This window comes from Gopherus evgoodei, chromosome 8, assembly GCF_007399415.2.
Source record: "Gopherus evgoodei ecotype Sinaloan lineage chromosome 8, rGopEvg1_v1.p, whole genome shotgun sequence".
Lineage (NCBI taxonomy): Eukaryota > Metazoa > Chordata > Testudines > Testudinidae > Gopherus > Gopherus evgoodei.
In genome coordinates this window covers 110,507,257-110,533,677 of record NC_044329.1, presented here as the reverse complement: position 1 = coordinate 110,533,677, position 26,421 = coordinate 110,507,257, and the positions used below count along the sequence as shown (strand labels likewise).

Genomic DNA, 26,421 nt, shown 5'->3' with positions numbered 1-26,421 from the left:
TGTCTGTCTAGGGGGCAGTTGTTGGAGGGGGGGCTGTTCCCCGGGGTGTCTGTCTAGGGGGCAGTTGTTGGAGGGGGGGGGGCTGTTCCCGGGGGTGTCTGTCTAGGGGGCAGTTGTTGGAGGGGGGGCTGTTCTCTAGGGGGCAGTTGTTGGAGGGGGGGCTGTTCCCTCGGGTGTCTGTCTAGGGGGCAGTTATTGGGGGGGCTGTTCCCGGGGGTGTCTGTCGAAGGGGCAGTTGTTGGAGGGGGGGCTGTTCCCGGGGGTGTCTGTCTAGGGGGCAGTTGTTGGAGGGGGGGGGCTGTTCCCGGGGGTGTCTGTCGAAGGGGCAGTTGTTGGAGGGGGGGCTGTTCCCGGGGGTGTCTCTCTAGGGGGCAGTTGTCGGAGGGGGGGCTGTTCTCTAGGGGGCAGTTGTTGGAGGGGGGGGCTGTTCCCGGGGGTGTCTGTCGAAGGGGCAGTTGTTGGAGGGGGGGCTGTTCCCGGGGGTGTCTGTCGAAGGGGCAGTTGTTGGGGGGGCTGTTCCCGGGGGTGTCTATCGAGGGGACAGTTGTTGGGGGGGGGCTGTTCCCGGGGGTGTCTGTCTAGGGGGCAGTTGTTGGAGGGGGGGCTGTTCCCGGGGGTGTCTGTCTAGGGGGCAGTTGTTGGAGGGGGGGCTGTTCCCCGGGGTGTCTGTCTAGGGGGCAGTTGTTGGAGGGGGGGGCTGTTCCCGGGGGTGTCTGTCTAGGGGGCAGTTGTTGGAGGGGGGGCTGTTCTCTAGGGGGCAGTTGTTGGAGGGGGGGCTGTTCCCGGGGGTGTCTGTCGAAGGGGCAGTTGTTGGAGGGGGGGCTGTTCCCAGGGGTGTCTGTCTAGGGGGCAGTTGTTGGAGGGGGGGGCTGTTCCCGGGGTGTCTGTCGAAGGAGCAGTTGTTGGAGGGGGGGGCTATCCCGGGGGTGTCTCTCTAGGGGGCAGTTATGGGGGGGGCTGTGCCCGGGGGTGTCTCTCTAGGGGGCAGTTGTCGGAGGGGGGGGCTGTTCCCGGGGGTGTCTCTCTAGGGGGCAGTTGTCGGAGGGGGGGCTGTTCTCTAGGGGGCAGTTGTCGGAGGGGGGGGCTATCCCGGGGGTGTCTCTCTAGGGGGCAGTTATGGGGGGGCTGTTCCCGGGGGTGTCTGTCTAGGGGGCAGTTGTCGGAGGGGGGGGGCTGTTCCCGGGGGTGTCTGTCTAGGGGGCAGTTGTTGGAGGGGGGGCTGTTCTCTAGGGGGCAGTTGTTGGAGGGGGGGGCTGTTCCCGGGGGTGTCTGTCTAGGGGGGCAGTTGTTGGAGGGGGGGGCTATCCCGGGGCTGTTCTCTAGGGGGCAGTCGCTGCAGACGGGGGTCCCGGGGCGGAGCCGGGGCCCGCACTGTGGCAAGGGGCAGGCCCAGATCCATCGCTCGAGGGTCACGCCCTGGCCCGGGGCGAGGGGGGTCTGGGCGGGTCCATCCCCCGGGCCTGGGGGGGGTCTGTGCCCAGGGGAGCGCCGTGCCCGAGGGGGGAGTTACCGCTGCCTACGCTCCCCCCCCCGGAGCCTACGTAGTCCCCGAGCCATTACGTCAGCCGCACGTGCGCGTGTCGCCGGGGAAGTCGTAAGTCAGTGGCCCTCCCGGGTTCGGCGGCCTGACGTATGTGTCTCGCGAGATCTCGGCCCCACAAACCGCCCCGTGAGCCTTTGCGGCCCCTCTTTGCAGCCGGCGCCGCTCGGGATGGGTGAGTAGGGCCGCGGCTCCGGGCCTGCCGCCATCCGCCGCCATCCGCCCGCAGGGCCGGCGGCGCGGGACCGGGCGCGGCGCGGGAGGAAGGAGGGTGCTGGGGTCTAGCGCGGCGGGGGCTGGGGCGGGCCCGCTGTCTCCTCCTGCGCGTGGGGCTGCAGCCCCCGAGCTCCCCCCCGGCCCCCTCTGGCTGTGCGGCCTTGCGGGTCTGGAGCCGCCGCCGTCCCCCGGCGTGAGGCCTCAGCGCAGCCTGGCTCGCCCTGCACCCAGGCGGGTGTGAGCGCGGGCTGGGGTGCAGGGCTCGTGGTCGCAGAGGCCCCAGTCTGGGATGGGGCAGTTTCCTTTATTGCCATGTGCTGGGTTTGCTGAACGCTGCGGGGAGGGGGGGCTCTTGAGTATCCGTGATGAAGCTTCTCTAATTGCTGCATTAGACCGAATGCACCATGTGGAAATCAACCTTGGAGAGCTGAGTACTCAGAGCCTTGCTGATGTACAGTCGGGCGGGCTCATCTGCCTATCTCACCTGCTGCTTTTTGGTTTAACCCAGGTATCTCTAGGGACAACTGGCACAAGCGTCGCAAGACTGGGGGCAAAAGGAAGCCCTACCACAAGAAGAGGAAGTATGAGTTGGGGCGACCTCCCGCCAACACCAAGGTGGGGGATTTGGCCGTTGGGGATAACTGGATGTTGCTGCCCTGGCCAGCATAGAAAATGCTGTGTTAGTTTCTGGTTGCATACTGCAGTGATAAGGGCTTGTGAAAATGCCCTGCTTTCTCAGTCAGTACTCTTAATTTCTGCCTGTGCTCCTCTGAGCAGTGGCACTTCCCCCCTGCTTGTGGGATTTCAGCATTACATCAGTTCAGAGTGTTAGTGGGTTAGTCGGCAATTGGAGTGATGAGAACTTCACCTTAGGTGGGTACTATGGACCGTTTTGGTCGCAATTACGGCACCTGCCAATGCTAGGATCTGTCATAGTTACACTGACCATATTGCCTTTCAACCTGAAACTCACTGTCCGCTCTCCCCTGAGGCTATTGTTTTGTTAGCAGCTCTGTTTTTGCTGTTGTTACAGATTGGCCCACGCCGAATTCACACAGTGAGGGTTCGTGGTGGTAATAAGAAATATCGTGCTCTGCGCTTGGATGTTGGCAACTTCGCTTGGGGCTCTGAGTGTAAGTAGAAAGATAAGAACACGGGCCTTTTGCATCTCGAAAGTGACCGTGTCTCTTTCTCGCTGTGTCAGCCGTCTGTGCTACTGCTGGATTGGAGGAATGATACAAGCAAACAGCTTGGATGCTGATCTTCAGCAATGTGGTTGTCTGTACAGTGTTTGGTTCTGAAGCAGTGTGAATGATGATGATAGCTTTGACCTTAGGTGGGCTTATTGGATGTCTCGGAGGCCTCTGTAAAGCTCACAGTGATAGGAATGTCATAGTTACACTGAGTGCATTGCTTTCCTCTCAGGCAGGGAGCAGCTATCATGGAGTTTTCACGTTAAAAACAAATGATGATTGTCAAATCATTGGTGTAGATTTACAGCTTTCAGCAGAAAGTGCTCCCTGTTCCAAGTGTTTGTTATCTAAATAAAGTAAGATAAAACAGTCAAGGAGAAAGGAGAGCGTGAGGTCCTTGATGGTTTGCTGGAACAGGTGGTTTTGAAGGAGAATGCCCTGCAATAGGGTTGGAGAGTGGGGAAGAGGTTTTAAAAAGGAGTAAGGCATTAAGGTGAGAGGAGGATGATACACAACCCCTCTACTACAGTCATCAGTACTCCTGGAGGCAAAGTCTTTTGCTTGTGCCTGCTGCTGGTCTGGGATTCTGGCTGCCGGACCCTTGCCAGCTGGCATCCTGGCCACAGGCCTCACTCAGCCCGCTGCTGGCCTAGGTGAACAGAACCCCCGACAGCAGCGGGCTGCGCGGGCTGGCAGCATAAGATCAACATTTTAATTTCATTTTAAATGAAGCTTCTTAAACATTTTGAAAACCTTTGTTTATTTTACAATACAACACTAGTCTAGTTATATAATATATAGACTGAGACCTTCTAAAAAAGGTTAAAATGTATGACCAGCACGTGGAACCTTAAATTAGAGTGAATAAATGAAGACTCGGCACACTGCTTCTGAAAGGTTGCAGACCCCTGATCTAGTGCTTTATTTAAGCCTTCCGTTTGCAGGTCTCTTCCCTGAACCCATATAGGCTACACTGGGAGAGGAAAGGATATACTGAAAATACTTGCCAAGTAGTTGGAGGATAAACTTCTGAATAGGTGTGGCTCCCAGCATGGGCTGAGCACTGAAGATGCCATGTTGTCTGCTTTGCATGTTTATGATGCATCCAGTGTAAAAGCTTGTCTGGCTTGTGTGGAGTTTAATTCCTTTGTTTTCCAAGGCTGCACCCGCAAAACCAGAATCATTGATGTGGTCTACAATGCTTCCAACAATGAGCTGGTGCGGACAAAGACCCTGGTGAAGAACTGCATCATTCTCATTGACAGTACCCCATTCCGACAGTGGTATGAATCCCACTATGCCTTGCCTCTCGGACGCAAGAAGGGCGCTAAACTGGTACGTGCTGGGCTGAGAAATCTGTTCTTGATGCTATGTGAATCATGCCAGTCTGCCTGCTGGGCAGGGATTGCAGAGTCTGCACTGTGCTCCTGCCTTGCTTAATACCAGTCACTGCTGTCCGTTCTCCTTAGCGATTTTATACAAAATATCTCAGAATCGCATTCCACCAATTCTAGCCTTTGAGATGTTCTCATTTGGAGTCACATGGCCGTTCCAAACGGAATGTTGGTTCCTTAAAACCGTTGTTCCACAGAGCCATCCCATAGATTTTGCACCTGGCAGAGTTAGATTAGTGGAGGGATCTGCCCCTGAGAGCTTCCTTGGTCTTCTGATGATGATAACTTTGTCCAGTTCTGCTGCTGAATGGAGAGCGATGACAACTTGTGATGCTGAAGAAGACTTTGCAGGGGCAAGTTGGGTCCTCGCTGCAGGGAACAAGCTTCTGCTTCTAGAGCAGATTCCTGCGTGTTAGTCAGTTACATAGGAATTTGGGTCCTGCCTGCAACGGAGGGTTGGTTTTTGGGGGGGGAAGGGGGGAGTTTGGACTGTTCAGTTTATTGTTGGATAGTGGGTGAAGGTTGGCCTGTTCTCATTGTCTGATTGTTTGGAGACACATTCAGATCATTACTTCAGTCTGTGTGATTGGGGGAAGGGAGATTAAGTTGATTTTTGGGGAGGAGGGTAGTTCAGACTTCCAAAAGGACAAACTGTAGAAAGAGTTTCATGTGCCTGTGTAGAGCATATTCCTTGTGGAGCCTGATCCTTGGCCCTGTTGTCAAACTGCAAAGGCTGGATGGAGTTGTAGTTGCATTCATGCCTCGTATCTAAGGGTTTTGGCTAGCAGAGGTTGCCTGTTCTATGTGCACGGACAATGACTAACAGCAGTCATTGCTGGGAGACGGGGGACAGTTGCTTTCACTCATTCACTGTCAGTAGCCACCTCTCCTATCCTGTGTTCTCCATACGTGATCAGGCATGTTTTGGGCTAGGACTGTAACCAAGGTTATTGCACTGTAGTCTTCACCAAAGTGGTACTGGCAATACAAATGGCTTCTGTCTGACGTGACAATTGAATACTGTGCTCTAAAATCATACCTTTTCCTGCATAAACCTTTCTGAACTTGGAAGGAACATACAGATTATGCCACTGAGCAGAAAAGGGGAATACAGTGGGAGGCCTCCAACAAAAAGGTGGACAGCTATACAGTTAAACACAGCCTATTCTCAGTCCTTTCTTTGGCTTTGTTTCAGACTCCTGAAGAGGAGGAAATCTTAAACAAAAAGCGTTCAAAGAAGATCCAGAAGAAATATGATGAGCGGAAGAAGAACGCCAAGATCAGCGGCCTCCTGGAGGAACAATTCCAGCAGGGAAAGCTGCTTGGTAAGTCCCCAGGGAGGGAGAACTCGGTGGACTATGCAGGCATAAAGAGAAGGTGCCAGAGCAGAAGCTGTTCTTCTTAGTGTTTCTGAAATCCTGTCTGAATTAGCAGCCTGATAAAGCCATGCAGAGGTGCAGATTGAAAGTGATGGGGGAGTTCATCTGTTGTAAGTAGGCTTGGCAGAACTCGACTTTTATAATTTTGAGTTATCTGTGTTTGTTTTTAAGTATTTTTATCTATTTTAAATTTTTCACAGTTGCAGGAAATTATGGGGGTGTTAGCCAGTAGTAATTATTTAATGACTGTAGATGGTGAGATTCATTAAAACACAAATTATGAGCATCATGTGTCAAAATCTACCAAGTAAATATCTTTAAATCAAACTGTTAAGAGTTCTAAAATAGCACTAGCTGGAAATGTCGCTGGAAATGTTTGTTTCATCAGCTTGTGCTTGTATGGTGAAATGGACATCTACTGATTTTAAAAACACAAATCCTTCCACGCCTAGCTGTAAAATGTTTTTACTGGATATTAGCCACAGCTTTCCTTTCGTGTGTCTGGATTCTGGAGGGTCCAGCAGTTTTGGCCTTGGCGGAAAGGAAAAATTTCCCACATCACAGCTGGCATGTTTGTTCAGCTCCTGGAATTGCTCAGCCCTGGCTGGTGGTCATTCTCTATAAGCCTTTCTCTGGTCAGACTTGCCAGGGTTGTGAAAAGCCTAAGGCCGAGTCTGCACTGCAGACCTGTATCGTTCTAACTATGTCGCTCAGGGGTGTGAAAAATCTATACCAATGTAACCCCGGGGTAGACAGTGCTAAGTCAATGGGAGAAGCTCTCCTTTGGCTTAGTAGTGTCTTCAGTACTGTGCTGAAGACAAGGCCGAAGGCTGCTTGCGCATCCTCTCTGCGGTGAGCAGCTTTCTTGGGTGAAAGGTGTTGCTTGTTAAGCCCATCTGCTGTTGTGCATGGGTGGCCTGGTGTTCTGAAGTCTTCTGGTGATGAGAACACTGTCCAGTTCTGCTACTGAATTTAAATGATGACAATTGGAAATCTGAAGAGGACTTCACTGGTGCATATCTTCCCCTCACACTTGCATAGCCCCACAGCTGTGCCTGAGTAGGATCCTTTCAGGGAGATGCTCACTAACACATTGAATTGTTTGAAGAGGCCAAGAAAGGTTGACCGTAGAGGGTAAGAAAGAGTCCAGTTTGTTTGAATGGACACTGTGATGTGAGAGTCTGTAGCAATGTATGTAGCTCCTGGTTTTTTTTCCCCTGACCTAATGACTGACTTCTCATTGCAGCTTGCATCTCCTCCAGACCTGGACAGTGTGGCCGAGCAGACGGCTATATTCTGGAAGGCAAGGAACTAGAATTCTACCTGAGGAAGATCAGGGCCAGGAAAGGCAAATGAATGTACGATACACAACTGAAAGACCGAATAAAACCCCCTGAGTCTTGTTATAAAAGGGTAGTGTGCTTATTTGTGTGTGGAGCGAGGCAGGGCTTGGGAAGCTCCTTTCCCTTGCAAAGACTTGAAAGCAAAGGGGCTATAATCAGGACTTTCTGCCTGCTCCATGCTTTCAGCCCTAGGAAAGCGCGAACCTGCAAGCCCCAGTGCTAAGAGAGCACCTAGCAGGAAATGTGTAGGAGCGACTTAATGGCTAAGATAGCACCTAGCAGGAAATGTGTAGGAGCGACTTAATGGGGCAAACACAAGTGTGGAGAAAGGGGTATTGTTAGTGGCTTGGTTTGTGCAGCAGCTCGTAGTCTGCACCATTGATGTAATTCTAGCTGTTGTAGATTGCTGATGTAAAGGGGTGTTTCTGATACACGGGTATGTTTGCTGTAAATGGGGATTGCTGGACTGGAGCAGACCTGTGGTCTATCTAGTCTGTTCTGTCTCCTGGACTTGATTCGTTGCAGGAGGTGTTAATAACCTGTAGCTGCTAACCCAATACGGCACCAATGGGATCTTTTTACTGGGTGCTGGGAAAATCTCCATTTGGAAACATTTCCCATTTTGGACACTGGTTCCGATCTGTACATTGATTTACATTTTATACAGAGAGCTTTGGCTAACAGGGTTTATTTAAGAGAGACCTGCTGACTTGTTTTCCTTTCAGACATCCGTTTGTGGAACAGCTTAGACACTGCGACATGAGAATCGATAGCCAGGCATCCTTTTTTTTTTTTTTTTCTCTACCCCCATCACTGTTATCTGGAAATTGTAACTTCAGTTGTAGCAGAGGAGTAGCCGTGTTAGTCTGGAGCTGTAAAAGGAGCAGAGAGTTCTATGGCACCTTATAGATTAACAGAAGTTTTGGAGCATGAGCTTTCGTGGGTGAATACCCACTTCGTCAGATATTCACCCACAAAAGCTCATGCTCCAAAACTTCTGTTAATCTATAAGGTGCCACAGAACTCTCAAATGTAACTTTTAAAAATCTTACTCAGCTGTTTCACTCAATATTCTGCAGCTGTAAGTGCTCTGTAGTGCTCCTCCGAACGCCGCACACCCAGTACATATTTTTGAACTAGTACATTTAACCAACATTTACGGTTTCCTGCTTGGTTGAGAAGTTACTCTGCAATTTCGTTGGTTCTATTTCAAGTTAGCCTTTGGGTTAGAGCTGGTGCTGCACTGCTGAGTGGCTGGTTGGTCTCCTCCTTGACCTGAGTCTCATTACAGTGCAAGATGAACTCCCTTCTAGCAGAGGGGCCAGACTATTTCAGTGGTCTGTCTCTTTAGATAGTTGGGTACAAACTTCCCTTCGCCTACCATCCAGTGGGCAGGAGGAGGTTGCTGTCAATTGTGCATCTGAGGTGCCAGACTCTGAACATGATTGAACAAAATTATTTTCCAACGTACAAATGTCTGTACTGGGTTAGGCCAATGGTCCATCTACCCCAGTAGCCTGTCTTCTGACAGTGGCTGATGCCAGATGATTCAGAGGGAATGAACAGAACAGGGCAATTTCAAGTGACCATTCCCTGTCATCCAGTCCCATTTCAGGCAGTTGGAGGCTTAGGGACACCTGGAAACTTAGGGACACCCAGAGCATGGGGTGGCATCCCTGACCTCATGGCTTGTAGCCATTGAGGGATCTATCCTCTGTGACCTTACCTAATTCTTTTAAAAATCTGGTTATACTTTTGGCCTTCAAACATCCCCAGGCAATGACTTCCACAGGCTTGACTGTGTTGTGTGAAGAAGTACTTTTCTTTGTGTGTGCTGCTTATTAATTTCATTGGGTGACCTTTGGTTCTTGTGTTATGTGAAGTGGTAAATAACACACCCCTATTCATGAATGGCGTAGAGAAAGTGATTTTATAGACTTCTGTCGTATCCTTCCTTAGCTGTCTCTTTTCTAAACGTAAAGGTCCAGCCTTTAATTTCTCCTTGTATGGAAACTGTTCCTACCCAGTCGCTTGTTGCCCTTCTTTACCTGTTTCAATTCTAACATCTTTTCTGATATTGGTTATCAGAACTGGACAAAGTATCCAAGGCTTGGGCGTATCATGGTTTCTATATTGGCATTACAATATTCTGTTTTTATCTGTTCTTTTCCTAGTGGTTCCTAACATAGTTAGCTTTTTTCACTGCTGCTGCACATTGAGTGGATGTTTTCAGAGAAATATGCAATATGACTTGTGGATATCCACACATGGTCTCTTTCTTGAGTGGAAACAGCTAATTTAGGCCACATCGTTTTGATGTATACTTGGGATATTTTCCAATGTGCATTACTTTGCACTTACCACATTGAATTCCATCTGCCATTTTGTTATCCAGTCTCGAGTTTAGTGAGACTGCTTTGTAATTCTTTGCAGTCAGCTTTCAACTTAACTGTCTTGAGTAATTTCATATTGTCTGCAGATTTGCCACCTCGGAGTTCACCCCCTTTTTCAGATCACTTGTCAGTATGTTGAATACCACTGGTCCCGGTACAGATCCTCAGGGTGCCCTGGTGTCACTTCTCCATGGTGAAAAGATGCACCCCTGCCTGTTGGTTTTCATTCCCTAATAAGGTCATTTGGCTGAAGAAACAACAATGTGAGACACAAGATTCTCATCTGCATCAAACTAAACAAGTCGTCTGCTTGAGCTTGTCTAAGTCTTCTGTAGGTTATCAGGCTGGAAATGCAACTCAGTGTTTGAATTGAAGAAAGGTGCAGACTTCTTTGATACATCACTGGAATTCACCCAACAAGTGTTTTATGCTTTGCAAGTCTGTTTCTTTCTCCTTATTTCTTGGGTTTGCTCTTGTGTCCTAACAAGGTGACCACCACCTTCTTGGTGGTGAGCTATTCCATCCACTAAGGGGCAGTGGAGAAGGCGCACATCTGGTGTCAAATGTCTGGGCTACATAAAGCTTTTATTTAGCCCATGTGCCAGAAGTCACAGCCCCTGTGGCTAGAGAAGCTACTAAACCAGTGTAGCTTGCTTGTATTGTTTTCCTGCTTGCAGACAAGCTGAAACAGCTCTAAGATGGGCTCTGGCTTTATTCCTCTCAAGGAGGTATTTTATCTTTGTCTCAATGTGATACCGGACATCGCAGATCTTCATATAACTCCCCCATGTTAGTTGTGTAGCTAGTTACAGTAATGAAGTGGCCCCAACCTTTTCATCTGGTGCCCCCACTGCGGTGGTGGAGCACCCCCGAAATGCCGCAAAATTTCAGCATTTTGGTAGCGACGCCTCTCGATGACGCCGCTTGTCGAGGGCAAGTGGCATCATCGAGAGGCATCACAGCCGAAATGCTGCTGAAATTCGGCGACATCTTGGCCGGTGCTCTCCTGGGGACCAGGATGCGGGTGCATTAAGATGCCCCCACGGGCGCCATGTCGGGGACCACTGCAGTAACATATGTACACAGAGGGAATAACTGCATGTGAACATGGCCATATAAACAGTTACTGGCATCACTTTCTTATTTTTTACCTATAAACTATAACAACGCTCTTGGTCTTTGTACAAACCTCTGTTAGCACTGGGAGCACCCCATAGCATGGAGCACATACGTCCTTATTGCTAAACCCTGAAGGTCAGGATTGCAAATGTAGCTCGGCCATCCACAAAATGAGAAGTAATACTTTTAACTAGGAGGGAGTGGACAGTCACGAGCAGGGCTGAGCTGTTCTAACAGAGGATGCCCAGATAGCTTGTAGAGGAAACTGCTGGCAGTGAAGAGTGTCCTCAAATCCAGTTGGAAATAGTGGCAGAGAAGAGTGGAGTAACCACTTGCATACCCTCAAGAAATTAGGGCTTGTCTACATGGGGAAATAGCCTAGAAAGCTATTGCCCTTTAAATTCACACCCCAGCTTGTTTTTCAGTAGACTAGTCCTTGGTTACATTATTTTCCCTTTCAAAGGTTGAATTAGTTCAGAGAACTACTAATTCTCTCTACACAGATTTTTCTTTGGAATAGGTGCAAATGTATACACTGGGCTTAAACCACCTGTATTTTTAAAACCAAAAACGTTTGTGTATGTGCTTAAGATGTTGCTTTTTAATGCAGTATAAAAGGTGTTTGTACAACTTATTTCTCTAGAGTCCTTTTAGGTGCACAAGAACCAAGTCCTGTTGTGTGGAAGGAAAAAGGATTCTGACTTAGTGTATGTGCAAAAGAAGTGACTGTGTCTCATGTAAACCCCAGCCTGCTACTGTCTGCTATGTGAGAGAATAAGAAGTGCAGCTGGTTTGGTGTGTCTAAACTCTAGTAGGACAGCATATTCGGCCATCTTTCCCTTAGCTGCAGCTGTCTGAGACGTGGCAGGCAATGGAGGATCAAATTTACTGTTGAGGTAACTGGGTACCTCTCCTGTGAAGTTAGTGGGACTTGTGCCTGCCTACAGCAGACCTGAACTTGGCCTACAGGTTTGCCATACAGTTTACACAAGCACTCTTCAGCATATTGCATGAATCACCTTCCCCCCACCAAAGAAATGCCAGAGGTGGGCTTAAGGTAATAAAAGGCATCCTGGAAAAATGTCAGCGCCAGTACCCCATCTCTTTTCTATGCAAGTGCAAATGGGTCAGAACATTCATGGGATATTCCCTATTGCACAGATGGGGAAACAGGCAACGATTTGTTTAAGATCACACAGCAATTCATCTGCCCACAATACCCCCACAGCGCTTCACTTCATTCCTCTGCTTATTTCCCGGTCTGAAACATGCTGGAGAGGGCTGCACTGACACAGCCCATTTGATTGTTGGCCATGTGTACAGAATGGGGGGACTGCTGGGAAGAAGTGGCTCTGGAAAAGATTTGACAGTTGTGGATAGTCAGCTGATCATGAACTCCCAGTGTGATGCTGTGGCCAAAAGAGCTAATGTGATCCTGAGATGTATAAATGGGAATCTTGAATAGGAGCAGAGAGGTTAGTTGTTTTCTCTCTTTGGCACTGGTGTGATCACTGCTGGACTCTTGTGTCCAGTTCAGGTGCCCACAATTCAAGAATGATGCTGATAAATTGGAGCGGTTCAGAGAAGAGCCATGAGAATGTTTAAAGGGTTAGAAAACCTGTCTGGTAGTGATAGGCTAAATAAATTGAGCTCTTTTGAGTCTAACAGAGAAGATTTAAGCAGTGACTTGATTACAACCTGTCTCCAGGGGGAGCAAATATTAATGGGCTTTTCAGTCTAGCAGAGAAAGGTCTATCATGGTCCAATGGCTGGAAGTTGAAGCTAGACAAATTCAGACTGGAGATACGATTTACATATTTGACGGTAAGAATAATAAACCATTGGAACAATTTACCAAGGGTTTACCCAAGGCTGAAGCCCTTGGGCTTTGACTTCAGTCCGGGTCCCAGCAAGTCTAATGCGAGGCCTGGTGACTCCATTACAATGGGGTTCGCAACCTACTTTGGGGTCCTGACCCACCGTTTGAGAACCATTGTGCTAGTGGATCACAATGGTCCCTGCTGGCCTTGCAATCTCTGAATTAATGTGAAGTTGGCACTTGATTAACTGGTCTCTTCATTCACTGAGATGGAAGGTGTTGACGAACTGGGACTGTGGTCTGTGAATGCTAAGTGGGGGGTGTTGGCCTGGGAGGACGATCTGCACTGGGGGATGGGAGACTGGCTGGAGGGAAAATGCCTGAGCATGTAATGTGAGAACCCAGGAAGGGGTTGGAGGCCAGGTGACACTTCTGCCCGGGAAGCTGAACAAAGGCTGGAGAGTGAGAGGGTTTCAGGAGGTGGCTGGGGAATGGAGGGAAGCACAGACAGGGCTCTGACCCCCAAGGGGGTTGTGGTGCTCCTGGGGCTGGGACCCCAAGATGGACCTAACTGAGGGGGTCCTGTTGTATGTAGTGGCAAGGCCTGTCTTGGACTGGTGTTCCTGTCGTCTAAATAAACCTGATTACTGGCTGGCTGAGAGTCAGGGTGAATCACAGGAAGCCGGGCTGCAGGGCCCTGACTCCCCCACACTCCGTGATAGGAGGGTATACAGGAGAGACCTGATCCAACATGTGGGCTTACAAGTCTCCAAAGAGGCTGGGGCTTGGAAATTTGGAAGGGACCAGGCTGAGGTTGCTATTGTAGCAGCAGGCTGTAGGGGGCACACTACCTATGCGGTTCCCAAAGTCACACAATGTGTGTACCCTGTTGCAAACTGTAGGGGATGCTAGTTTATTAATAACAGAGCCTTGAAATAGCCCTGTACATGTACACAAAGCCTGGGAAAAGACAGCTGCCCTGAAATGCTCTATACTAGGAACCAAATGGAAATATTTTCTCTTGTACCTTTAAATGTTTGTAGCTTTTAAATGAATGAGCCAGTTTTCTTCAAACGTGGCTTTGTCTTTTGTAGATTTCATTGAGACTTTACAAAATCCTATTTGAAGATTCTGCCATATCACCCGTGTAGTGATATGTGGTTTGGGGGGTGGGTATTCCATGCTAGAAAAATAGCTCCTTTTAAGCGGGGGAGGATTTTCATCCTGAACTTTGCATTTCCAAATTTTGAAGGCTTGATTTCTCATCCGTGATCACTGTGTGTTTTCATGGAACCTTGTTCTGATCACTGCATCACCCCATTACAAAAACACAAAATCGCTTAAACCAGGTTAAAAGTTTGTTTTAAATTTAAATTTTAAATTGTTTTAAATCTATGGGCTGTAATCGTTGGTCTCGTTTTGGTTGTGAGGCTAGTGGGCGGGCCAGGTGTCATGCTAGATAGTGGTCCCTTCTGACTTTACCCTCTCAAACCTAACAACTGCATAGGCAGGCGTGAGGGAGGCGCAAGTCAGTCAAATGATGGCTCTAGCTGAAAGACTGAATGATTAAGACGAGAATCCCTCCTTCCCTGTCTTATTTTAGCCTCACTGCTCCCTCGTGTGCCACACACATGTGATGTCCCTGAGTTTGTATTGTTGAAAGCGACTGACATCCGCAATAAGGATCACACAGCTGAGGCTAGGGAGAAATTTATTTACCCTCATGGGAGGCGTCTCACAGCATTTTAAGTTTCTGGTATGAATATTTCTCCTGTGTCCCTCAGTTTGGTTCTTAGATTCAGTGGGTGAAAAACAGCTGGGCTGTGGCAACCAGAAGGATTGTGACGGGGAACTGGCGACGGGGCTTTCTGTAGAGCATGATCCTTATCGAACCCTTTGCAGCATTTGAAGCTGATCACTAGAGTCTGGCTTCCGGCCCTAGGGGCCTGCTCCAATGCCTACTGAGCCGGGGGGAGTCTTTCCCTTCGTTTCAGTGGGTTTTGGATCAGGCCCTTAGCTGGCGGCACCATCACATGAGCTGCCAGGCCTAGAGGACAGGGCCCGGGGGCGCAGCTCGCACTGAGAGTGGCGTGACACGGCATGCTGAGCTTGCTGCCTCTAGGCAGCCGACTGGTCAATGTCGATGCTCTCGTCGGAGGGCTGCCTCACTCGGATCTGGGGTTCTCCTTCCGCGGCCCCTGTGAGGCTTCCAGCCGGTTGGGTGCCTTGAGGCGGGTGCCAGGCGTGGGGGGCTCGCTGGCCTCATCTTCTGTCTCTTCCTCCTCGATGCGGCCCACTAATTCGGGGCCCTCGCCGCAGCGGGGGTTGGGAGAGGGGAAGCCGCCCTCCCCTCAGGCGCAAAAGGTGGTGGTGGGCCCGGTTGCTCCTCCCGAAATTCTTCAGGCTGACAGCGGGGGAGGCGGCTGCAGTCAGGAAGCGGTTGAGCAAGGGTGTGTGCATGCGGGGCAGGCTGGGTGAGGCCTCCCTGCTGGCTTTGCTCCGGGTCATCACTCATCCTGGGGAAGGAGCATGGGATTAGGGCACGAGGTCTGAGTCAAGAGGCAGGGGAAAAGGCCCCATTGATCTGAAAGGGCTTCAGATCAGTGTCAAAAGTGCGCTCTGGGGACAAGCTGCTGGCCAAAGCATGTGACGTGCCGGGGACAGGCTCCTGGGATCACAAGGCCCCACCCAGCACCGACCTTCAACCAAGCTGCCCTGGACGCTCCTGGGAGCTTTGCCTCAGCAAGGGGGCTGAAGTGTCCCTGACTAAAACGTGGCCAGTGCATCAGCATCCCCTGCTTTAATATCCAAGCTTGGCTTTGGCAACTGGTGCGAGGGCTGCTGTCGCCCCTCGCCTCACAAACCAAGTTCCCGAACACAATTGAATGGGGTTAGTGTAAGAAAAATTGTTACTCGAAGTAGCCCTGTCTCCCTCACAGCCCTGCTCCTGTGCATCCTGGAGCCAGAGCTGCTGCCTCGCGACGGTTTTTACTCCTGTTAGCTCAGCGCCGAGGGAGCTGGAGTCTCTTTTGGCTCATGCAGAACCAGATGATTCTGCACCAAATTTGCTTGGTAACGTAAGAGATGTTTTCCCTGACTACAAGCCCTGCAATCTTACTGCAGGCTGGGTTCTTCCCAGTTCATGCAGCTTGGTAAATAATTCAGATTATTCAGGCCAGAGTCTTCCCTCACTTACCCTAGTGCACCCAATTGTCTTCATGTTCTGCCCTCAGTTACCCCTGCAGACAACGGGTTCATTTAGGTGTAACTAAGGGCAGAATTTGACCTGCAGATCTTTATAAATGGATGAGGAACAAGCTAGAACTCCCCACCCCCCAGCTTGCCTCTTAGATTCCAGGATCAGTTTGTGACACAAGCAGTTATCAGAAAAATCACCTTCCTACTTGTAAACTGAGTAAATCTGATCTGGTATGACTGAGAGGCAAGAAAGGGGAGCCCGCACGGCCCTTTTCAGAGTGGCTTTTCAGGTCCAAACCCCCCTTCAGAGCAATCCCAGAGGCTCTTGGCCATAGCTGCTGCTTCAGGAAAGCTGCTGTTTTTGTTCGGAATGATCCCGCTGCCTTTACCGCATATCGAAGGTGGATCCCAGGAAGGAGGGCTTCAAGGTCTCGGCAGCTGTGGCGATGGTGTAAGGTGGCTGAGCTGTGGATTCATTCCAGTATTTGTCCTTCCCTGTTAGAGGCAGGTTCTGGTACATGTCATCTACGGAGAGCAGGGACACCTAAGGGTGGCAAAGGGCAGGCTCAGCTTCAAAAGGAGGAACAGAGCATGCCACAGGCTGGTTGGGTCTTTAAGGGGAGTGGGACGTGGTCTTGCCTGTGAGGGATCAGCTGATCTGATGCTCTGGCATCAGGGGTTTCAATTCACTTTTCAGAGCCAGCTGGAGAAGCATTCGTTGATTTCCAGAAAGGGCTTGGGGGGTCGGGGGGAGATTGTCCTCTGTGACTGGCTCTGAGGGAAGAGGGTAGCAGGAGGGAAAGAGGCTGCTGTGGCAGGCCTGGGAGTGGGCCAAACCCTAGGCAGGTGGCCTGGAGAGAGACTGGGAATAAGGATCTAGATTGGGGGAAAGACTCCAGGGAGGGATCCCTGAGGAACAGCAGCTCAGGTAGGAGCTGGGTATCCCGGGAGGAAGCGGGGAGGGTCAGCACTCAGAGAGCAGGCGGAAGGGGATCGCAGGAGGGGCAGAGACCCTTCTATTTTGCGTACCCCTTGGGACTATTGTCTGTTTGTTAGCAGTGCCCATGCAGGGGTGCTGCGAGAGAAGGCAGCCACGAGGCTGACCCTGACACATGTTTTGTGCATCGAAGGCGAAACTCTCCCTCACTCCAGTGAGGATGTTGCCTGAGTATAGAGTTAGACCTGGAGGCTGCATTCGCATAGGGTCTCATCCTGTACCCACTCCAGCCAAATGCAATGGGGGCAGAACTGGGCACTAGGGAGAAGCGTTCTGTGACGGAACAATCCTCCGGCTCCACACTTTCCTAGTGTTTCTCCTTTATTTGTTTCCATTTATCCTGTGGATTTTTTTATGGCTGGTGCATGGTACCAGCCTAATTAATCCCAAAGGCTCATGTCTGCCACCCACCAGATGGGTGTTAGCAGCGCTAGCTTCTCCCTGTCACACGGGCGCCATCCCCTGGGGCTCAGCTTCATCCCTGTTCTGGAGAGACTCCAAAGCTGAAGTTCAGATACAGCCCATTCATTCTGTGTCTTCTCCACTGCAATGTCAATGAGGATCACTTGTGATGTCAGTTTTGTGATGTGGACATCTGCCTGCTGAGAGCCCCAGTTCGCTGGATCTAGGAACCTCGGAACGCCTATACAAGGGCTGGATTTGAATCTGACTTGGAGGCAAAAGGCCCCCTGTCCAGCCCCTAATCCTGGCCTGTAGCATCTCTGTGCAGCCCTGATTATTCCAGTTTGATGGAACAGCCCCTGAGGCGTCGAAGATGTGCTCCCGGCCAGCACACCTGTCTCTACACCACAGCCTCTTTGGAGGGACGGACACACCTGCAAGTTCCTGTCGATCAGCTTGTTAGTTTCAAAGTCATCGTCGTCCTCTCCAAATGGGTTAATGATCTGTTCTGCGACCTGGAGGATGAAGGCAGAAAACCCCATGAGACACCAGGCTAAGGGGTCTCTGATGCTTGTGAAACGCACTGTGCTGACAGCTGTTACTATGAATGGCCACTGGCGCATTAGGGGCTGCGTAGTCTGTACATACCCTGTCCCTTCCACAAAGAGATCATAGTACAAATGTGGATGAGGATGTGGACTATGCATCTGAACGCACACAGTGCAAGTCCAGCTGAAGGGCCAGTCTCAGAGCCATGGGCACTTGCTTTCTGGTCTTTTCTGTTTCTCCTCTCATTTCGGTGGTGGATTTTCACTTGAAGGCTTTATCGAAAAGGAGCCTCTTAAGCAGGGATTCGCAGCCCTGGAGGCCTCTGCTTGCCCGCAGAAGAGGTACAGATGGGAAGCAATGCTGTAATCTTCCCTGATGCTGAGAGACATCTGCCCTGAGCTGGAGAGACCCCTTCTAGGGCAGAGAGGGGAGCTCAGTCCCAGGGGCCCATTCTGTCATTGCTCAAAGGGTCCATACGAGGGGGCCAGTCAGAGAGAATTAAGTTGCGTGAGGGGGACACTTCTCTCACGAGGTTTGGGCCAAGATCCCAATTCATCTCTCACTGAGTCCATCGGATCGGAAAGACTCACTCACCTGGGTTGTATCCACACCTGTGACTGTGAGGCACAGGCTCATTGCTGGCAGTTGGCAAAGGGTTCACAGCTCAGTGTCAGCAGCTCCTAAGGGCTGAAACACTCGCTGCGCCTAACAGATCGCTTTCATAGGCTTTATCCCTAAACCACGGGCCTTGCAGGGCCGTCCCTAGCCATTTGGGTGCCCTATGCAGCCCCCAACCCTGCCCCCCAAAGTCTGGGAGGCAGGAGCTGTGGGGGCAACTTTTGGGGGCCCCACTGGCCCAGAGGATTAGCGGGGGACCAGGTAAGAGACAGGACGGAGGGAGTTGTCCAGGGCCCCACATCCCCCTAGGGATGGCCCTGCCCCTTGCAGGGGCGGGCCGGCCGAGGGATAGGGCTGGTCGCTGGGGCTGGTGCTGCCGCATATGCAGCATGCAGCTGCCTAGGGCACCATGAAATTTGGGGCAGTGGTGCCCTACGCAGCTGCATGTGCCTAAGGACATCCCTGGGGCCTTGCAAGGTCTCCAGTGAAAGCCAGGATCATGTTGGTCATTCATATCGTTGTGAAATGCATACACTGATGCGATTTTAATCATTGTGCCTATATACTGAATATCTGACCTGGGCACGCTGGGAAATATCGCTGAAGATGAGAAACTACTTTAGACAAGGATGTGAGCTGTTAAAGTTAAATTTTGACTCTGCTAAGGCTGTTATCCTGCTGTTTTCCACGTAAAAGTTCTGCTGCTATTCTTGCTCATGATTCATTTGGCTCTTTGGACCTCGGCTCTTTGCCAATAAACGTATTTGTGTTAGAAATAACTCATAGTGTTAAGTGAAGTGCGACTGCTCACTGGATTCATCGAGGTGACGTGCGCACTGTTCTCTTTCCGGGACAGTGAACCTGGTGCCTAGAAGCGTCCAGGGGCAGGTGCTGCACACTGGCCGGTGCTGCACACTGCAAGGAGCGCCGTGAGGACTTGGGGGTGGCTGTGTGTAACCTAGCACTAGCCTGCACAGAGAGGGTGAGTCTGCAGAGTCCCAGAAGCAGGGGCTTGTGGGGCCAGAGGTTGTTGGTTTCAGGGAGCTGAACCCCGGCAGAGACAGACAAAACTGCTTCATGCTAAGGGCAGGCAGTGGGTGCCCCTGGGAGCGTCACAGTGACCTAGAAATGAAGTGCCCCTCATTGATTCCCCTGACATCCCCCAGTGCCCCATGTCATGTTCACAGGGGGGACAGGGGCTGCATGGGAGTCTGACAACCGGGGTCAAGGTCAGATCTCCCACCAAGCTGGTGCCCAGCAGGGTTCTGCGCCAGGAATGTGCTCACCTTCAGCCAGCCGGCATAGAAGAAGAACTGCAGGAGGGTGGTCAGAGGGACGTACAGATCCAGATCCTGGTCCTGATCTTGCTCTGGGTCCAGGGGCTCCAGAAACTGCCGCCCGATCACACAGAAGGCGAAGAAGGAATAGACAGCGATTGTGACTACCTGCAGCAGAGGCACTTCGTTAGCCAGAGCCGGGTGGGGAGGAGCCACTGGCTACTCCCAGTGCACATGGGAAATCCTAAAGCTGGAACTACTGCTTTGGAAAATGAGACTAGATAGAGTTTGACAGACGGAGATAGATGACAGTAACACTCAGATCCCACCACTGGTGAGTGTGAAAGAGTCTGTGGCACGTCTCACAAGAGTAGCTGTGCTATGTAAGTTGGTGTCCTGGCCAAATTCCGACTCGGGGTGATTCCATGCTGCCACTCTACACTCTTCCTACAGTTTCATTAGGAAACAGGATCCTTCTTCCCTCCCTGTTTGAACCCCCGCTTGTCCAATGTTGCTGTGTGCTGTTAAACAGCTGCTGCACCCCACCCCAGAGGTGGATGCAGTGTAGTGGTGGGTGAAGCGCCAAGTGCTTTGGGAAGAAAAGTGATAGAGAAATTCAAGTTGTATCTAGGAAGACATAGATCTACCTCACCATGGGTCAGCCCCCAGGACCCCACAAGTGCTCTGAAGATGCTGCATGTAAAAGGTCATCTCTACCTTGTAGAACTAGCCTGAAGCGGCTTACATGTGAAGGGTGTTTGGCTGGCAGGGAAGGGAGCTGTCGCTTTGATTGCCTTGCTGAGATGTGGCAGGCTGGAGGGGCCATTTTCCATGGGCCATGTGGTTCCCACCTCCAGATCCCAGTGGAGGGTTGGGAATGGAGGGTCAGCTGAAGGCCAGGCATTCACTGACCTGTGTGTACACCAGTGGGATGCTGATCCAATCATAGTGGAACAACATGCTGCATTTGGCACGGTACAGATTCAGCTCCTATGCAGAGAGGGGAAAGGGGGGGGTTATCACCTGGGTAACAGCAGCCTTGGACAAGCTCCCCCCACCAGCAGGTGACTCCCCAGATCCCAGCAACAAACCCCCAGAGCCACACCTCTCCCATCCCTTGACCTTCCAGTCCCCCGAAACTTACATCTATGAGTAAGCGGAGGGCCACGTCATCCCTGACCCGCCCATCTCGCCTCGCCTGGGCAGCCAGGTTGGTGAACCACACGCAGGGGATCCAGTACTTGTTAAAGTCCGAGTGGAGGCTCTCAAACTTCTTGCGCTCTTCCTGTGTCATGAAGCCTGCAGTGTGGGAGATGGCAGGTAAGATAGAGATTTTTCAACCCCTTTCTTGGCCCCTGCTCAGCACTGGTGAGAGGGCCCAGACTGTCTGGCCTGGTTGCAGCAGCCCTCAATCCTCAGAACAGATACGGCACGGGCAGCAGCTGGGCAAGCTCCCCACACAGTCCCCAATCAAGGTGTACTCATCTTGAGATGGGGGACACCCTCTCCAGGAGGCAGATCAGTCTCCATGACCCACTCAGTCCTTGATCTCTCAGTCGGATGCTGGTGTACTGGGCCCACCACTGGGTCACCATCAGCGTGACGTAAAAATCTTGATCTCCCTGCCAGCAAGGGAGTTGGCTGTGGGGTGGGCTTTGTGATGGGCACCCCTGTTCTTATCAGGAAGTGGACTGAGACCAAAGCTCATTTCACACAGGCCACCAGGCAGCCATCAGCTGATAGCAACTCCCAGTTACTACGGACTTGGGCTGGATCTGAGCTCTGCCTCCCAGCACCACCCCCAGAGCTGTCCAGCCCTCTTTCTGTGACTCAGCCAGCCATGGGGATCCTCTGGAACCAGTTCCATCCCTCTGCCTCAGTAACTGGTGATGAACTAGATGTGGTTTCACTATTAACCTGGCCTCCTAGTTGCCCAGGAAGGAGTCGCTCCAGGGTCACAGATTCCAGACCCCTGGAGAAATGTTCCCTAGAGTCTACGTTCAGTGGCAGGAGTAGGAGACTCCAAGGCCACCACTGAGCATGTCATGGCCTGCTGCTGGGATAGGCTCAGGAGTGACCGCGCTCTTATTCCTGGTGGAGAACAGGCAGCATGGCCTCAGATGGGACTGTAACATGGGAGGTTGATTCCCAGCAGGAGCACCGAGATTTCCAATCCCACCCTGAAATCCTGGCCCCGTGGAAGTCAAGGCTAGTTTTGCCATAAACTTCTGCCAGGCCCCACCCCCTCCCCATTGCTCCCTGGGCTAACAGGGGCAGGGTGCCCCTGTGGCTAGCATTCTGCTCAGCCACGGGGGGCACTGGGTTCAGCTTACAGTCCTTGCTTGCTTCGAGTCTGCAGCTGCCACAGACTGCCTTGCGCTGCTCCAGGTTGCTGGCAGGAGTAAAATCAGGCCTCATGAGGGTACAAAGCAGAGGGAGAAGTGGGTCCCTTGGGATGGGAGGGGGCAGGAAATTGTCTGTGCAAGAAAACACCCTGCCAAGTTAGGCTTTCCCTGCACACTGATCTTAACTCCAGCCTTGGCTGCTCCTTAGCAGATAGTTGCTGGCTGTAGCCTGGAAACTAACCAATGCATCAGTGCTCTGCTCAGGCCCTGAGATGAGCTCACCTGCTTCTACCAAATGGTCCATGGTTGGAAACCTCTTGAGCACCCTGGTGCTGACAGAGCGCAGGATGAGCACGGAGGATAAGTTGGCGTAACGGATGAGCGAGCGCCGCAGGATCCTCCCCTTTTCATCCTTCCCATGGACGGTGCTGGAGATGACGCACATCAGCTGGTCAGGCAGCGGGATGCTAGTGTACTGAGCCCACCACCGGTTCACGATCAGCGTGACGTAAAAACCTGCCCAAGGAGACAGCCCACGGGGGCACGGTTACTAGCTGGGGAGGCCCAGCAATGAGAGAGACAGGAGCAAATGGGTTCGTTAACTAGGGATGGCATCTGATGACGTGCAGGTTGTGCTGAGCGTGAGGGGCCAGCAGAGCTGCAGTGGGGGACGTTGCTGTGTTGCCTTGTCTAGATGGGATGTGAGTGTGCGGGAGCTCACGTGTGCTAACGGACAGGTTTTAAAAAACAAGTGCAGATAAGGCTCATGGAGCCCCATTTCCAAAGGAATCTAGGCACCTAGAGACTGACAAGTTCTTCTGAAAATCCCACTAGGTCCCTCTCTCAAGCTCTTTGAAAATCTGTCCCATTGCCTTCAACATCTGCTAAACTGGGTGAGTGAAAACCTATCCCTCCTCCACTGGCCTTAACGTGACCTGTTCAGCATGTCTGAGGCCTTCACCCTAGAAGACTTCTCCAATGCATTAGTTGGAAGGTGTCGGCCCGCATGTTAACATCAGCCCTTCGAATCCAAGTTTAAGCCAAGCCTGAGCAACAGCAGGGCGAAAACTCTCTTTGTTCCCCCTTCACGTAAGAACCAAAAGGTCCACACGGAAGCCAGGGCAAAGCAGACCTCGCATAGCTCATATTCCCAATGCAAAAACAAAGCTGGTGTTTGGGGGCAGGGCCAGGAATGCTCCACCCTTTCTACACACTGTAAAGAAGAGACAGATTTTCCCCTCGGCAGGCAGGAGACCTGTCAGTTTCCACCTGTGACTAACTGTACCAGCACTCTGATCACTGGATCACCAATTAATTCCATTGCTGTGGCAAAGCTGGGCCTAACGGAGGAGGGGCAGGAGATCACGACAAGGCTAATTAACCCATGAGCACAGAAAGTAGAAGAGGCCTGGGAAGGAAGAGCAGGGGGATAGACTAGAGCCGAGAGAAGCAACATGACTGACCCACCCACCTACCCACTCTCAGAGCCAGAGCCCTCTGCCTCTCAGAAACCTTCTGTCTCCCGCCTCCATGGCTGTGTGCACTAAGGGTTGCATGCAGCTGTAAGTACAGAGCTGCACAAGTTTGTAAGGTTGGTGGGGAGAGCGCTGTATATAAATTGCACAAGGTAGGTAACCAGAAGACGGGCTCCGAGCGGTTCGTGGCTAGAAAAGAGACAGGAGTGGGAAGACACCCGGTCACCATGTTTGTCTGGTTTCTGTAGGAGACGGATTTCTCTGTGGCAGGAGAGATAAAGAGGAGCTGAGCTGTTTGGAGGGACATTGTGCTTTTCCTTTGACTCATTTCCCCTGGCAATAGCGGAAGGCTCAGGACTGACATCCGATAACCTACAGCTGGGCTCGAATGAACGGCTCAAGGATTTAGCCAGACTCTGGCTGAATTCCTTAGAAGAGATTTTGTAAAGAGCAGTGAAAAGACCGGAATCCCTGAGGGAACAGCTGGTAGATCCATCAGCTGATCCCTTTCAGGGATGCTCAGACAGGGTGAAAGTAATTCACCCTGTTGGTGTGCACACCCTGTGCCAGCCAGCTCTCTGCACAGGGGTGAATATCAGCCCTGGGCACCCGGGGGCAGCCCGAGGGCAGGCAGCCACCCAAGCTCATCAGGTTAGCAGCTGCAGGAGTCACCTCTCAGAAAGCAGCAAAGAAGTTCCTCATTTCTCCTGCACAAGGGAGGGGCGCGGGCACTAAATAATGTGCCAGTCATGTCAGAGATAAGACCGTTCCCAAGGCACAGCGGGGTGGGGAGAGCTGTTCAGGGGCACCACTGCATTCCCACAAACATCTCCCAGCAGGGGAAGCTTTGGCTGGGTGAGGGCTTGTTTTATCCGGTAACTGTCTAATCATTAACCCCTCGCTCCCGTTCTCCAGTTTCCCCACTCCTGCTCGGTGCCCTCTCCCACCCCTCCCTTCTATCCGTGCCCTCTGCTCACACATACAACCGTCTCTCACGTTTTTGCAGGACTTCTCTTCCCCAGAGGATCCTAAATGTGCTGCACTTATCCACAGGGGTCGCTGAAATGCAGCCACCTCTGGGGCAGAACAGCAGTGCTACGTAACAGCTCAGCAGAGCATGTGAAAGAGAATGCTGCAGGGGGACTAGAGAGGCCGAATGGACTGTAGTGGGAGGAAGTGTGGTCAAGTGGCTGGAGGCAGGATGCCTGGGTTCTAGCCCTGGGTCTGCCTCTGATATGCTGTGCCGGGCGCTCGGTTTGCTGGTCTATAATATAATGGGATGATAGTGCTGCCCCTCCTGTGGCCGGTGCTTTGAGATCCTGGGGTGAAAGGTGCAAATGATTATTGTCACCTGGACTGGAACTGGGCTAACTGCCCATGTGTTTCTGGGGCCTGGAGCCAAAGAATCAGGGTCCCTTCCACGAGCCATGCCCTGGCCCATCTGATCCATTCGCTCCAGCCTTAACTGGGCACTAAGGATGGAAAAGAAAGAGGGAGACCCAGGAGGGGGCACTTTACCCAAGACGAAGGACATGGGATGAGGTCCGTGGAGCGGTTGCAGTACTGAGCCACTTTCACATAGACCCGCTTCTGCTCTTCAGTCAGCAGCCGCCTGCGGGGACACAAAGAGCCGGGATCAGGCGCTCACCCCGGTGTGCGTTATTGCCTGGAGCCTCCAACTCCTCTGTGCTCATCTTTAGATTCCCCTTCCTCTCACTGCCCCTTCACAGGAGCCCTGCCTCCTCCCTGCTCTCTCGCTCCCCAAGTGACACCCCCACCCCCGCCAGCCTGTGATGGATGGCTCTCTGTGGTTTATTTCCACTCCGGCTGTCATGTGCCAAGCCAGGGATCTTTCACTGATGGGGCCCTGCAGGATCTCCCAGTGACCGGTTTTCCCTGAGACTAATATTTCCAGATGTTTTCCAGTTAAGTGGATGGATACTCTAATGGCAGGCACTGTCCATCAGCAGAAACGGGGTTAATAGAAGAGAATCAGCAACAGCAAGTGGGTAAAGGACACGGGTATTTCCAGCAAGTCCGTGTGCAAGTGAAACAGACTGACTGCTGCACGAGAAGGAACAGCCTACTACTGCTGCTGGCTCATGAAATCTATCCTCCATAGGTCCTGGGTTCTGTCCCTGGAGCGCGGACAGCCCACATGGGGAAGTCCACATACTCACCGGTAAGTGATGCTCAGCATCGCGTACAGCATGACAAAGACAAAGAACTCCTTGTAGAGCAGTTTGTAGATGCTCCCCTTCCACCTGAAGAGCAGCTTGGAGAAGCCCCCAAACTGGGCGTTGGCCACCTTCAGCGTGTAGGAGACTGTCATGGCTGCCTGCCTCCACCCCCTCTGGGCTGCAGCAGGGAGAGACAGCATTAGAGTGAGCTTTCCCCTCCGCCTCGCTGGAGCTCCACTTGTGAGTAGGAAGCTCTGTTGTCTCAAGTGCCATGGCTGGAGGTCACAGACCGAGACTGAGCCCACTTCGGGCCATCAGGCTGGGATCCAGCAGCCAGCACACATCTCCAGTGCAGGCCTCATAATCATCCATGGCCGCAGACACCACACTCGTCAGCCAACTGCGAGCCCATGCTCGTTCAGCCACCAAGGGGCAGGCGTGCGCCTCGATGCACACCACCCGATACATCCCATATAGTGGGTGGTGCACATGTAAGCCACGCTAGGTGCACACGTCTCTGTCGCCCTCTAGTCGTTGTTCCACGTAAGAGGCTAAGAATCTACTACATCTTTTAGCTCAGCTGGTAGAGGTATGCTGAGGGTCCTGTGTTCCATCCCTCGTGATGACCCACCATGATGTTGGTGGGGAAACCATACACATGCAAGAGCATGCACACCCAGAGCACCGTTACTAGATGGCACCAGCTGATCGATACCCAGGTGAGTGCACACACCTGCACGGCAGGACCTGTTGTTAGCAGACAGTACCAGCTGAGCAGATGCGTCTCTTCATAAGGCCAGTTTTATTAGTACAGATTGGTTCCAGTTCAGCCCAGCTGTGATCAGATACAACTGGGCTGTGCTCAGCGGAGTTACAGCCACACACCCCAGGTCTGGATTCGCACTGTCCCACGTAACACGGCTATAATAGATAGCTCTAGGCTGCAGCCTGGCCATTATTGAAGTGACACTCTCCCTGCTTCAC

General features: G+C 51.8%; 2 protein-coding genes and 5 non-coding genes across 7 annotated transcripts; 6 read left to right on the top strand and 1 right to left on the bottom strand.

The window, feature by feature from the left end:
- Positions 1-1,612: 1,612 nt before the first annotated feature.
- Positions 1,613-7,133, top strand: LOC115656017 (40S ribosomal protein S8). Its single transcript, XM_030572207.1, has 6 exons — positions 1,613-1,715; positions 2,265-2,371; positions 2,790-2,889; positions 4,109-4,284; positions 5,539-5,668; positions 6,969-7,133. The coding sequence occupies exons 1-6, from the start codon at positions 1,712-1,714 to the stop codon at positions 7,076-7,078; spliced, it is 627 nt and encodes a 208-aa protein (XP_030428067.1). The 5' UTR covers positions 1,613-1,711; the 3' UTR covers positions 7,079-7,133.
- On the top strand, positions 2,110-2,194 carry LOC115656922. Its single transcript, XR_004001796.1, has one exon. It is a non-coding gene; the product is annotated as a small nucleolar RNA SNORD55/SNORD39 (small nucleolar RNA).
- LOC115656929 lies at positions 2,602-2,707 on the top strand. Its single transcript, XR_004001803.1, has one exon. It is a non-coding gene; the product is annotated as a small nucleolar RNA SNORD46 (small nucleolar RNA).
- LOC115656924 lies at positions 4,613-4,685 on the top strand. The gene has a single exon (XR_004001798.1). It is a non-coding gene; the product is annotated as a small nucleolar RNA SNORD38 (small nucleolar RNA).
- Positions 6,655-6,725, top strand: LOC115656927. The gene has a single exon (XR_004001801.1). It is a non-coding gene; the product is annotated as a small nucleolar RNA SNORD38 (small nucleolar RNA).
- A 1,170-nt stretch (positions 7,134-8,303) lies between the features above and the next one.
- On the top strand, positions 8,304-8,432 carry LOC115656949. Its single transcript, XR_004001822.1, has one exon. It is a non-coding gene; the product is annotated as a small nucleolar RNA SNORA35 (small nucleolar RNA).
- A 5,888-nt stretch (positions 8,433-14,320) lies between these two features.
- Positions 14,321-25,942, bottom strand: LOC115656016 (bestrophin-4-like). Its single transcript, XM_030572206.1, is given in 13 exon segments — positions 14,321-14,573; positions 14,576-14,748; positions 14,750-14,881; positions 14,883-14,912; positions 15,984-16,138; positions 17,428-17,508; positions 19,447-19,605; positions 20,350-20,427; positions 20,582-20,736; positions 22,065-22,298; positions 24,776-24,796; positions 24,799-24,869; positions 25,438-25,942. Coding segments are annotated over 13 exon segments (1,548 nt in total). The 5' UTR covers positions 25,638-25,942; the 3' UTR covers positions 14,321-14,514.
- Positions 25,943-26,421: the final 479 nt, after the last annotated feature.